The 15,085-nt window shown below is 30.9% G+C and overlaps 1 protein-coding gene across 1 annotated transcript in view; it reads right to left on the reverse strand.

Moving 5' to 3' along the window:
* LOC143241744 (SCY1-like protein 2) overlaps positions 1–15,085 on the reverse strand; it is a 74,539-nt gene that overhangs the window by 23,770 nt on the left and 35,684 nt on the right. The window contains exon 11 of the mRNA XM_076484969.1: positions 388–538. Coding sequence (XP_076341084.1) covers positions 388–538 — 151 coding nt within the window. The remainder of the gene's footprint in view (positions 1–387; positions 539–15,085) is intronic.

Consider the following 15,085-nt stretch of genomic DNA (forward strand, 5'->3'; position numbering starts at 1 on the left):
AAATTTGTTAATGATCACTAGTAAAGTGATGAGGCTTCTCACTACATGTGTTAATGATCACTAGTAAGGTAATGAGGCTTCTCACCAGATGTGTTAATGATCACTAGTAAGGCGATGAGGTTTCTCACCAGATGTGTTAATGATCACTAGTAAGGTGATGAGGATTTTCACTAGATGTGTTAATTATTAAAAAATTACTATTGAAGATATCAGTAATCATTTGAAAGGCATCTAGGGATTTTTGTATTAACTTGGAATCAGGTCTGCGATTCTAGTATCTTCCTTTAGTTTCTGTTAAGACCTACCAATTGCACAAACAATAGGATATTCATTTACGTTCTAAACTACGAATAAATTATTTAATATTATTTTGAAAATACCACTTACTTACTACGGGCATCAATATGAGTGGGTCGTGAAGTTTCGCTTTATTTAGCATTGGTAGAACCTCATCCAAGATGTCTGTTTTCTCCAGCTTATCTATTATCTTCTCAATACACATCAAAGCGTTTGCTTGGACATGGACAACAGAATCTTCCTATAGAGTGAGAAAATATCTCGTGAGTAAATCCACAAAAAACACAAACATTGATATCAAAGTTCAATTTAGAAACACTCGATGAATATTATCCATATTTAATGAAAGACGAACGTCATAAAAACTACATCATAGTTGTTCAAAACATCAAAAACCATGAGCATATTGGTTAAACCGTACATCATAGTTATCAAAAGAAACACCAAGAACCATAAGAATGTTAGTTAATCCTTACATCATAGTTATCAAAAGAAACACCAAGAACCATGAGAATGTTAGTTAAACCTTACATCATAGTTATCAAAAGAAACACCAAGAACCATGAGAATGTTAGTTAAACCTTACATCATAGTTATCAAAAGAAACACCAAGAACCTTAAGAATGTTAGTTAAACCTTTCATCACAGCTATCAAAAGAAACACCAAGAACCATGAGAATGTTAGTTAAACCTTACATCATAGTTATCAAAAGAAACACCAAGAACCATGAGAATGTTAGTTAAACCTTACATTATAGTTATCAAAAGAAACACCAAGAACCTTAAGAATGTTAGTTAAACCTTACATCATAGTTATCAAAAGAAACACCAAGAACCATGAGAATGTTAGTTAAACCTTACATTATAGTTACCAAAAGAAACACCAAGAACCATGAGAATGTTAGTTAATCCTTATATCATAGCTATCAAAAGAAACATCAAGAACCATGAGAATATTAGTTAAACCTTACATCACAGCTATCAAAAGAAACATCAAGAACCATGAGAATGTTAGTTAAACCATACATCATAGCTATCAAAAGAAACACCAAGAACCATGAGAATGTTAGTTAAACCTTACATCATAGCTATCAAAAGAAACACCAAGAACCATAAGAATGTTAGTTAAACCTTACATCACAGCTATCAAAAGAAACACCAAGAACCATGAGAATGTTAAACCTTACATCGTAGCTATCAAAAGAAACATCAAGAACCTTGAGAATGTTAGTTAAACCTTATATCAAAGCTATCAAAAGAAACACCAAGAACCATGAGAATGTTAGTTAAACCTTACATCATAGTTATCAAAAGAACATCAAGAACCATGAGAATATTAGTTAAACCTTACATCATAGCTATCAAAAGAAACACCAAGAACCATGAGAATATTAGTTAAACCTTACATCATAGCTATCAAAAGAAACACCAAAAACCATAAGAATATTAGTTAAACCTTACATCATAGCTATCAAAAGAAACATCAAGAACCATAAGAATGTTAGTTAAACTTTACATCGTAGCTATTAAAAGAAACACCAAGAACCATGAGAATGTTAGTTAAACCTTACATCGTAGCTATCAAAAGAAACATCAAGAACCATGAGAGTGTTAAACCTTATATCATAGTTATCAAAAGAAACATCAAGAACCATAAGAATGTTAGTTAAACCTTACATCATAGTTATCAAAAGAAACACCAAGAACCATGAGAATGTTAGTTAAACTTACATCGTAGTTATCAAAAGAACCACCAAAACCATGAGAATGTTAGTTAAACCTTACATCACAGCTATCAAAAGAAACACCAAGAACCATGAGAATGTTAAACCTTACATCGTAGCTATCAAAGAAACATGAAGAACCATGAGAATGTTAGTTAAACCTTACATCATAGTTATCACAAGAAACACCAAAAACCACCAGAATGTTAGTTAAACCTTACATCGTAGCTATTAAAAGAAACATCAAGAACCATGAAAATGTTAAACATTACATCATAGCTGTCAAAAGAAACATCAAGAACCATAACAATGTTAGTTAAACTTTACATCACAGCTATCAAAAGAAACGCCAAGAACCAAGAGAATGTTAGTTAAACCTTACATCGTAGCTATCAAAAGAAACATCAAGAACCATGAGAATGTTAGTTAAACCTTATATCAAAGCTATCAAAAAAAACACCAAGAACCATGAGAATGTTAGTTAAACCTTACATCATAGTTATCAAAAGAAACACCAAAAACCATGAGAATGTTAGTTAAACCTTATATCAAAGCTATCAAAAGAAACACCAAGAACCATGAGAATATTAGTTAAACCTTACATCATAGTTATCAAAACAAACACCAAAAACCATGAGAATATTAGTTAAACCTTACATCGTAGCTATCAAAAGAAACATCAAAAACCATGAGAATGTTAAACCTTACATCATAGTTATCAAAAGAAACACCAAGAACCATGGGAATGTTAGTTAAACCTTACATCATAGTTATCAAAAGAAACACCAAGAACCATGAGAATGTTAGTTAAACATTACATCATAGCTGTCAAAAGAAACATCAAGAACCATAACAATGTTAGTTAAACTTTACATCACAGCTATCAAAAGAAACGCCAAGAACCAAGAGAATGTTAGTTAAACCTTACATCGTAGCTATCAAAAGAAACATCAAGAACCATGAGAATGTTAGTTAAACCATACATCATAGCTATCAAAAGAAAAACCAAGAACCATGAGAATGTCAGTTAAACCTTACATCATAGCTATCAAAAGAAACACCAAGAACCATAAGAATGTTAGTTAAACCTTACATCACAGCTATCAAAAGAAACACCAAGAACCATGAGAATGTTAAACCTTACATCGTAGCTATCAAAAGAAACATCAAGAACCATGAGAATGTTAGTTAAACCTTATATCAAAGCTATCAAAAGAAACACCAAGAACCATGAGAATGTTAGTTAAACCTTACATCATAGTTATCAAAAGAAACACCAAGAACCATGAGAATATTAGTTAAACCTTACATCATAGTTATCAAAAGAAACACCAAAACCATGAGAATATTAGTTAAACCTTACATCACAGCTATAAAAAAACATTAAGAACCATGAGAATATTAGCTAAACCTTACATCATAGCTATCAAAAGAAACATCAAGAACCATGAGAATGTTAAACCTTACATCGTAGCTATCAAAAGAAACATCAAAAACCTTGAGATTGTTAGTTAAACCTTATATCAAAGCTATCAAAAGAAACATCAAGAACCATGAGAATGTTAGTTAAACCTCACATCATAGTTATCAAAAGAAACATCAAGAACCATGAGAATATTAGTTAAACCTTACATCATAGCTATCAAAAGAAACACCAAGAACCATGAGAATATTAGTTAAACCTTACATCATAGCTATCAAAAGAAACACCAAAAACCATAAGAATGTTAGTTAAACCTTACATCATAGTTATCAAAAGAAACACCAAGAACCATGAGAATGTTAGTTAAACCTTATATCAAAGCTATCAAAAAAAACACCAAGAACCATAAGAATGTTAGTTAAACTTTACATCGTAGCTATTAAAAGAAACACCAAGAACCATGAGAATGTTAAACCTTACATCGTAGCTATCAAAAGAAACATCAAGAACCATAAGAATGTTAGTTAAACCTTACATCATAGCTATCAAAAGAAACATCAAGAACCATAAGAATGTTAGTTAAACTTTACATCGTAGCTATTAAAAGAAACACCAAGAACCATGAGAATGTTAGTTAAACCTTACATCGTAGCTATCAAAAGAAACATCAAGAACCATGAGAATGTTAAACCTTATATCATAGTTATCAAAAGAAACATCAAGAACCATAAGAATGTTAGTTAAACTTACATCGTAGTTATCAAAAGAACCACCAAAAAACATGAGAATGTTAGTTAAACCTTACATCACAGCTATCAAAAGAAACACCAAGAACCATGAGAATGTTAAACCTTACATCGTAGCTATCAAAAGAAACATGAAGAACCATCAGAATGTTAATTAAACCTTACATCATAGTTATCACAAGAAACACCAAAAACCACCAGAATGTTAGTTAAACCTTACATCGTAGCTATTAAAAGAAACATCAAGAACCATGAAAATGTTAAACCTTACATCATAGCTGTCAAAAGAAACATCAAGAACCATAACAATGTTAGTTAAACTTTACATTACAGCTATCAAAAGAAACACCAAGAACCATGAGAATGTTAAACCTTACATCGTAGCTATCAAAAGAAACATCAAGAACCTTGAGAATGTTAGTTAAACCTTATATCAAAGCTATCAAAAGAAACACCAAGAACCATGAGAATGTTAGTTAAACCTTACATCATAGTTATCAAAAGAACATCAAGAACCATGAGAATATTAGTTAAACCTTACATCATAGCTATCAAAAGAAACACCAAGAACCATGAGAATATTAGTTAAACCTTACATCATAGCTATCAAAAGAAACACCAAAAACCATAAGAATATTAGTTAAACCTTACATCATAGCTATCAAAAGAAACATCAAGAACCATAAGAATGTTAGTTAAACTTTACATCGTAGCTATTAAAAGAAACACCAAGAACCATGAGAATGTTAGTTAAACCTTACATCGTAGCTATCAAAAGAAACATCAAGAACCATGAGAGTGTTAAACCTTATATCATAGTTATCAAAAGAAACATCAAGAACCATAAGAATGTTAGTTAAACCTTACATCATAGTTATCAAAAGAAACACCAAGAACCATGAGAATGTTAGTTAAACTTACATCGTAGTTATCAAAAGAACCACCAAAAACCATGAGAATGTTAGTTAAACCTTACATCACAGCTATCAAAAGAAACACCAAGAACCATGAGAATGTTAAACCTTACATCGTAGCTATCAAAAGAAACATGAAGAACCATGAGAATGTTAGTTAAACCTTACATCATAGTTATCACAAGAAACACCAAAACCACCAGAATGTTAGTTAAACCTTACATCGTAGCTATTAAAAGAAACATCAAGAACCATGAAAATGTTAAACATTACATCATAGCTGTCAAAAGAAACATCAAGAACCATAACAATGTTAGTTAAACTTTACATCACAGCTATCAAAAGAAACGCCAAGAACCAAGAGAATGTTAGTTAAACCTTACATCGTAGCTATCAAAAGAAACATCAAGAACCATGAGAATGTTAGTTAAACCTTATATCAAAGCTATCAAAAAAAACACCAAGAACCATGAGAATGTTAGTTAAACCTTACATCATAGTTATCAAAAGAAACACCAAAAACCATGAGAATGTTAGTTAAACCTTATATCAAAGCTATCAAAAGAAACACCAAGAACCATGAGAATATTAGTTAAACCTTACATCATAGTTATCAAAACAAACACCAAAACCATGAGAATATTAGTTAAACCTTACATCGTAGCTATCAAAAGAAACATCAAAAACCATGAGAATGTTAAACCTTACATCATAGTTATCAAAAGAAACACCAAGAACCATGGGAATGTTAGTTAAACCTTACATCATAGTTATCAAAAGAAACACCAAGAACCATGAGAATGTTAGTTAAACATTACATCATAGCTGTCAAAAGAAACATCAAGAACCATAACAATGTTAGTTAAACTTTACATCACAGCTATCAAAAGAAACGCCAAGAACCAAGAGAATGTTAGTTAAACCTTACATCGTAGCTATCAAAAGAAACATCAAGAACCATGAGAATGTTAGTTAAACCATACATCATAGCTATCAAAAGAAAAACCAAGAACCATGAGAATGTCAGTTAAACCTTACATCATAGCTATCAAAAGAAACACCAAGAACCATAAGAATGTTAGTTAAACCTTACATCACAGCTATCAAAAGAAACACCAAGAACCATGAGAATGTTAAACCTTACATCGTAGCTATCAAAAGAAACATCAAGAACCATGAGAATGTTAGTTAAACCTTATATCAAAGCTATCAAAAGAAACACCAAGAACCATGAGAATGTTAGTTAAACCTTACAACATAGTTATCAAAAGAAACACCAAGAACCATGAGAATATTAGTTAAACCTTACATCATAGTTATCAAAAGAAACACCAAAAACCATGAGAATATTAGTTAAACCTTACATCACAGCTATAAAAAAAACATTAAGAACCATGAGAATATTAGCTAAACCTTACATCATAGCTATCAAAAGAAACATCAAGAACCATGAGAATGTTAAACCTTACATCGTAGCTATCAAAAGAAACATCAAAAACCTTGAGATTGTTAGTTAAACCTTATATCAAAGCTATCAAAAGAAACATCAAGAACCATGAGAATGTTAGTTAAACCTCACATCATAGTTATCAAAAGAAACATCAAGAACCATGAGAATATTAGTTAAACCTTACATCATAGCTATCAAAAGAAACACCAAGAACCATGAGAATATTAGTTAAACCTTACATCATAGCTATCAAAAGAAACACCAAAAACCATAAGAATGTTAGTTAAACCTTACATCATAGTTATCAAAAGAAACACCAAGAACCATGAGAATGTTAGTTAAACCTTATATCAAAGCTATCAAAAAAACACCAAGAACCATAAGAATGTTAGTTAAACTTTACATCGTAGCTATTAAAAGAAACACCAAGAACCATGAGAATGTTAAACCTTACATCGTAGCTATCAAAAGAAACATCAAGAACCATAAGAATGTTAGTTAAACCTTACATCATAGCTATCAAAAGAAACATCAAGAACCATAAGAATGTTAGTTAAACTTTACATCGTAGCTATTAAAAGAAACACCAAGAACCATGAGAATGTTAGTTAAACCTTACATCGTAGCTATCAAAAGAAACATCAAGAACCATGAGAATGTTAAACCTTATATCATAGTTATCAAAAGAAACATCAAGAACCATAAGAATGTTAGTTAAACTTACATCGTAGTTATCAAAAGAACCACCAAAAACATGAGAATGTTAGTTAAACCTTACATCACAGCTATCAAAAGAAACACCAAGAACCATGAGAATGTTAAACCTTACATCGTAGCTATCAAAAGAAACATGAAGAACCATCAGAATGTTAATTAAACCTTACATCATAGTTATGACAAGAAACACCAAAAACCACCAGAATGTTAGTTAAACCTTACATCGTAGCTATTAAAAGAAACATCAAGAACCATGAAAATGTTAAACCTTACATCATAGCTGTCAAAAGAAACATCAAGAACCATAACAATGTTAGTTAAACTTTACATTACAGCTATCAAAAGAAACGCCAAGAACCAAGAGAATGTTAGTTAAACCTTACATCGTAGCTATCAAAAGAAACATCAAGAACCATGAGAATGTTAGTTAAACCTTATATCAAAGCTATCAAAAGAAACACCAAGAACCATGAGAATGTTAGTTAAACCTTACATCATAGTTATCAAAAGAAACACCAAAAACCATGAGAATGTTAGTTAAACCTTATATCAAAGCTATCAAAAGAAACATCAAGAACCATGAGAATGTTAAACCTTACATCATAGTTATCAAAAGAAACACCAAGAACCATGGGAATGTTAGTTAAACCTTACATCATAGTTATCAAAAGAAACACCAAGAACCATGAGAATGTTAGTTAAACATTACATCGTAGCTATCAAACGAAACACCAAGAACCATAAAAATGTTAGTTAAACCTTACATCATAGTTATCAAAAGAAACACCAAGAACCATGAGAATGTTAGTTAAACTTACATTATAGTTACCAAAAGAAACACCAAGAACCATGAGAATGTTAGTTAAACCTTATATCATAGCTATCAAAAGAAACACCAAGAACCATGAGAATATTAGTTAAACCTTACATCATAGCTATCAAAACAAACACCAAAAACCATGAGAATATTAGTTAAACCTTATATCGTAGCTATCAAAAGAAACATCAAGAACCATGAGAATGTTAAACCTTACATCATAGTTATCAAAAGAAACACCAAGAACCATGGGAATGTTAGTTAAACCTTACATCATAGTTATCAAAAGAAACACCAAGAACCATGAGAATGTTAGTTAAACCTTACATCGTAGCTATCAAACGAAACACCAAGAACCATAAAAATGTTAGTTAAACCTTACATCATAGTTATCAAAAGAAACACCAAGAACCATGAGAATGTTAGTTAAACTTACATTATAGTTACCAAAAGAAACACCAAGAACCATGAGAATGTTAGTTAAACCTTATATCATAGCTATCAAAAGAAACATCAAGAACCATGAGAATATTAGTTAAACCTTACAACATAGCTATCAAAAGAACCATCAAGAACCATGAGAATATTAGTTAAACCTTACATCACAGCTATCAAAAGAAACATCAAGAACCATGAGAATATTAGTTAAACCTTACATCACAGCTATCAAAAGAAACATCAAGAACCATGAGAATGTTAGTTAAACCATACATCATAGTTATCAAAAGAAACACCAAGAACCATGAGAATGTTAGTTAAACTTACATTATAGTTACCAAAAGAAACACCAAGAACCATGAGAATGTTAGTTAAACCTTATATCATAGCTATCAAAAGAAACACCAAGAACCATGAGAATATTAGTTAAACCTTACATCGTAGCTATCAAAACAAACACCAAAAACCATGAGAATATTAGTTAAACCTTACATCGTAGCTATCAAAAGAAACATCAAGAACCATGAGAATGTTAAACCTTACATCATAGTTATCAAAAGAAACACCAAGAACCATGGGAATGTTAGTTAAACCTTACATCATAGTTATCAAAAGAAACACCAAGAACCATGAGAATGTTAGTTAAACCTTACATCGTAGCTATCAAACGAAACACCAAGAACCATAAAAATGTTAGTTAAACCTTACATCATAGTTATCAAAAGAAACACCAAGAACCATGAGAATGTTAGTTAAACTTACATTATAGTTACCAAAAGAAACACCAAGAACCATGAGAATGTTAGTTAAACCTTATATCATAGCTATCAAAAGAAACATCAAGAACCATGAGAATATTAGTTAAACCTTACAACATAGCTATCAAAAGAACCATCAAGAACCATGAGAATATTAGTTAAACCTTACATCACAGCTATCAAAAGAAACATCAAGAACCATGAGAATATTAGTTAAACCTTACATCACAGCTATCAAAAGAAACATCAAGAACCATGAGAATGTTAGTTATACCTTACATCATAGTTATCACAAGAAACACCAAAAACCACCAGAATGTTAGTTAAACCTTACATCGTAGCTATTAAAAGAAACATCAAGAACCATGAAAATGTTAAACATTACATCATAGCTGTCAAAAGAAACATCAAGAACCATAACAATGTTAGTTAAACTTTACATCACAGCTATCAAAAGAAACGCCAAGAACCAAGAGAATGTTAGTTAAACCTTACATCATAGTTATCAAAACAAACACCAAAAACCATGAGAATATTAGTTAAACCTTACATCGTAGCTATCAAAAGAAACATCAAAAACCATGAGAATGTTAAACCTTACATCATAGTTATCAAAAGAAACACCAAGAACCATGGGAATGTTAGTTAAACCTTACATCATAGTTATCAAAAGAAACACCAAGAACCATGAGAATGTTAGTTAAACATTACATCATAGCTGTCAAAAGAAACATCAAGAACCATAACAATGTTAGTTAAACTTTACATCACAGCTATCAAAAGAAACGCAAGAACCAAGAGAATGTTAGTTAAACCTTACATCGTAGCTATCAAAAGAAACATCAAGAACCATGAGAATGTTAGTTAAACCATACATCATAGCTATCAAAAGAAAAACCAAGAACCATGAGAATGTCAGTTAAACCTTACATCATAGCTATCAAAAGAAACACCAAGAACCATAAGAATGTTAGTTAAACCTTACATCACAGCTATCAAAAGAAACACCAAGAACCATGAGAATGTTAAACCTTACATCGTAGCTATCAAAAGAAACATCAAGAACCATGAGAATGTTAGTTAAACCTTATATCAAAGCTATCAAAAGAAACACCAAGAACCATGAGAATGTTAGTTAAACCTTACATCATAGTTATCAAAAGAAACACCAAGAACCATGAGAATATTAGTTAAACCTTACATCATAGTTATCAAAAGAAACACCAAAACCATGAGAATATTAGTTAAACCTTACATCACAGCTATAAAAAAAACATTAAGAACCATGAGAATATTAGCTAAACCTTACATCATAGCTATCAAAAGAAACATCAAGAACCATGAGAATGTTAAACCTTACATCGTAGCTATCAAAAGAAACATCAAAACCTTGAGATTGTTAGTTAAACCTTATATCAAAGCTATCAAAAGAAACATCAAGAACCATGAGAATGTTAGTTAAACCTCACATCATAGTTATCAAAAGAAACATCAAGAACCATGAGAATATTAGTTAAACCTTACATCATAGCTATCAAAAGAAACACCAAGAACCATGAGAATATTAGTTAAACCTTACATCATAGCTATCAAAAGAAACACCAAAACCATAAGAATGTTAGTTAAACCTTACATCATAGTTATCAAAAGAAACACCAAGAACCATGAGAATGTTAGTTAAACCTTATATCAAAGCTATCAAAAAAAAACACCAAGAACCATAAGAATGTTAGTTAAACTTTACATCGTAGCTATTAAAAGAAACACCAAGAACCATGAGAATGTTAATCCTTACATCGTAGCTATCAAAAGAAACATCAAGAACCATAAGAATGTTAGTTAAACCTTACATCATAGCTATCAAAAGAAACATCAAGAACCATAAGAATGTTAGTTAAACTTTACATCGTAGCTATTAAAAGAAACACCAAGAACCATGAGAATGTTAGTTAAACCTTACATCGTAGCTATCAAAAGAAACATCAAGAACCATGAGAATGTTAAACCTTATATCATAGTTATCAAAAGAAACATCAAGAACCATAAGAATGTTAGTTAAACTTACATCGTAGTTATCAAAAGAACCACCAAAAAACATGAGAATGTTAGTTAAACCTTACATCACAGCTATCAAAAGAAACACCAAGAACCATGAGAATGTTAAACCTTACATCGTAGCTATCAAAAGAAACATGAAGAACCATCAGAATGTTAATTAAACCTTACATCATAGTTATCACAAGAAACACCAAAAACCACCAGAATGTTAGTTAAACCTTACATCGTAGCTATTAAAAGAAACATCAAGAACCATGAAAATGTTAAACCTTACATCATAGCTGTCAAAAGAAACATCAAGAACCATAACAATGTTAGTTAAACTTTACATTACAGCTATCAAAAGAAACGCCAAGAACCAAGAGAATGTTAGTTAAACCTTACATCGTAGCTATCAAAAGAAACATCAAGAACCATGAGAATGTTAGTTAAACCTTATATCAAAGCTATCAAAAGAAACACCAAGAACCATGAGAATGTTAGTTAAACCTTACATCATAGTTATCAAAAGAAACACCAAAAACCATGAGAATGTTAGTTAAACCTTATATCAAAGCTATCAAAAGAAACATCAAGAACCATGAGAATGTTAAACCTTACATCATAGTTATCAAAAGAAACACCAAGAACCATGGGAATGTTAGTTAAACCTTACATCATAGTTATCAAAAGAAACACCAAGAACCATGAGAATGTTAGTTAAACATTACATCGTAGCTATCAAACGAAACACCAAGAACCATAAAAATGTTAGTTAAACCTTACATCATAGTTATCAAAAGAAACACCAAGAACCATGAGAATGTTAGTTAAACTTACATTATAGTTACCAAAAGAAACACCAAGAACCATGAGAATGTTAGTTAAACCTTATATCATAGCTATCAAAAGAAACACCAAGAACCATGAGAATATTAGTTAAACCTTACATCATAGCTATCAAAACAAACACCAAAAACCATGAGAATATTAGTTAAACCTTACATCGTAGCTATCAAAAGAAACATCAAGAACCATGAGAATGTTAAACCTTACATCATAGTTATCAAAAGAAACACCAAGAACCATGGGAATGTTAGTTAAACCTTACATCATAGTTATCAAAAGAAACACCAAGAACCATGAGAATGTTAGTTAAACCTTACATCGTAGCTATCAAACGAAACACCAAGAACCATAAAATGTTAGTTAAACCTTACATCATAGTTATCAAAAGAAACACCAAGAACCATGAGAATGTTAGTTAAACTTACATTATAGTTACCAAAAGAAACACCAAGAACCATGAGAATGTTAGTTAAACCTTATATCATAGCTATCAAAAGAAACATCAAGAACCATGAGAATATTAGTTAAACCTTACAACATAGCTATCAAAAGAACCATCAAGAACCATGAGAATATTAGTTAAACCTTACATCACAGCTATCAAAAGAAACATCAAGAACCATGAGAATGTTAGTTAAACCATACATCATAGTTATCAAAAGAAACACCAAGAACCATGAGAATGTTAGTTAAACTTACATTATAGTTACCAAAAGAAACACCAAGAACCATGAGAATGTTAGTTAAACCTTATATCATACCTATCAAAAGAAACACCAAGAACCATGAGAATATTAGTTAAACCTTACATCGTAGCTATCAAAACAAACACCAAAAACCATGAGAATATTAGTTAAACCTTACATCGTAGCTATCAAAAGAAACATCAAGAACCATGAGAATGTTAAACCTTACATCATAGTTATCAAAAGAAACACCAAGAACCATGGGAATGTTAGTTAAACCTTACATCATAGTTATCAAAAGAAACACCAAGAACCATGAGAATGTTAGTTAAACCTTACATCGTAGCTATCAAACGAAACACCAAGAACCATAAAAATGTTAGTTAAACCTTACATCATAGTTATCAAAAGAAACACCAAGAACCATGAGAATGTTAGTTAAACTTACATTATAGTTACCAAAAGAAACACCAAGAACCATGAGAATGTTAGTTAAACCTTATATCATAGCTATCAAAAGAAACATCAAGAACCATGAGAATATTAGTTAAACCTTACAACATAGCTATCAAAAGAACCATCAAGAACCATGAGAATATTAGTTAAACCTTACATCACAGCTATCAAAAGAAACATCAAGAACCATGAGAATATTAGTTAAACCTTACATCACAGCTATCAAAAGAAACATCAAGAACCATGAGAATGTTAGTTAAACCATACATCATAGCTATCAAAAGAAACACCAAGAACCATGAGAATGTTAGTTAAACCTTACATCATAGGTATCAAAAGAAACACCAAGAACCATAAGAATGTTAGTTAAACCTTACATCACAGCTATCAAAAGAAACACCAAGAACCATGAGAATGTTAAATCTTACATCGTAGCTATCAAAAGAAACATCAAGAACCTTGAGAATGTTAGTTATACCTTATATCAAAGCTATCAAAAGAAACACCAAGAACCATGAGAATGTTAGTTAAACATTACATCATAGTTATCAAAAGAAACATCAAGAACCATGAGAATATTAGTTAAACCTTACATCACAGCTATCAAAAGAAACATCAAGAACCATGAGAATATTAGTTAAACCTTACATCACAGCTATCAAAAGAAACATTAAGAACCATGAGAATATTAGTTAAACCTTACATCATAGCTATCAAAAGAAACATTAAGAACCATGAGAATATTAGTTAAACCTTACATCATAGCTATCAAAAGAAACACCAAAAACCATAAGAATGTTAGTTAAACCTTACATCATAGCTATCAAAAGAAACATCAAGAACCATAAGAATGTTAGTTAAACTTTACATCGTAGCTATTAATAGAAACACCAAGAACCATGAGAATGTTAGTTAAACCTTACATCGTAGCTATCAAAAGAAACATCGAGAACCATGAGAATGTTAAATTTTATATCAAAGCTATCAAAAGAAACACCAAGAACCATGAGAATGTTAGTTAAATCTTACATCATAGTTATCAAAAGAAACATCAAGAACCATGAGAATGTTAGTTAAACCTTACATCATAGTTATCAAAAGAAACACCAAGAACCATGAGAATGTTAGTTAAACCTTACATCGTAGCTATCAAACGAAACACCAAGAACCATAAAAATGTTAGTTAAACCTTACATCATAGTTATCAAAAGAAACACCAAGAACCATGAGAATGTTAGTTAAACCTTATATCATAGCTATCAATAGAAACATCGAGAACCATGAGGATATTAGTTAAACCTTACATCATAGCTATCAAAAGAACCATCAAGAACCATGAGAATATTAGTTAAACCTTACATCACAGCTATCAAAAGAAACATCAAGAACCATGAGAATATTAGTTAAACCTTACATCACAGCTATCAAAAGAAACATCAAGAACCATGAGAATGTTAGTTAAACCATACATCATAGCTATCAAAAGAAACACCAAGAACCATGAGAATGTTAGTTAAACCTTACATCATAGCTATCAAAAGAAACATCAAGAACCATAAGAATGATAGTTAAACCTTACATCGTAGCTATCAAAAGAAACATAAAGAACCCTGAGAATGTAAATTAAACCTTACATCATAGCTATCAAAAGAAACATCAAGAATCATGAGAATGTTAGTCAAACCTTACATCATAGCTAACAAAAGACACACCAAGAACCATGAATATGTCAGTTAAACATTACTTGAGGGGGTTATTTTGTATCATGCCTTA

Source organism: Tachypleus tridentatus, unplaced genomic scaffold (assembly GCF_004210375.1).
Source record: "Tachypleus tridentatus isolate NWPU-2018 unplaced genomic scaffold, ASM421037v1 Hic_cluster_1, whole genome shotgun sequence".
In the NCBI taxonomy this organism is placed as follows: domain Eukaryota; kingdom Metazoa; phylum Arthropoda; class Merostomata; order Xiphosura; family Limulidae; genus Tachypleus; species Tachypleus tridentatus.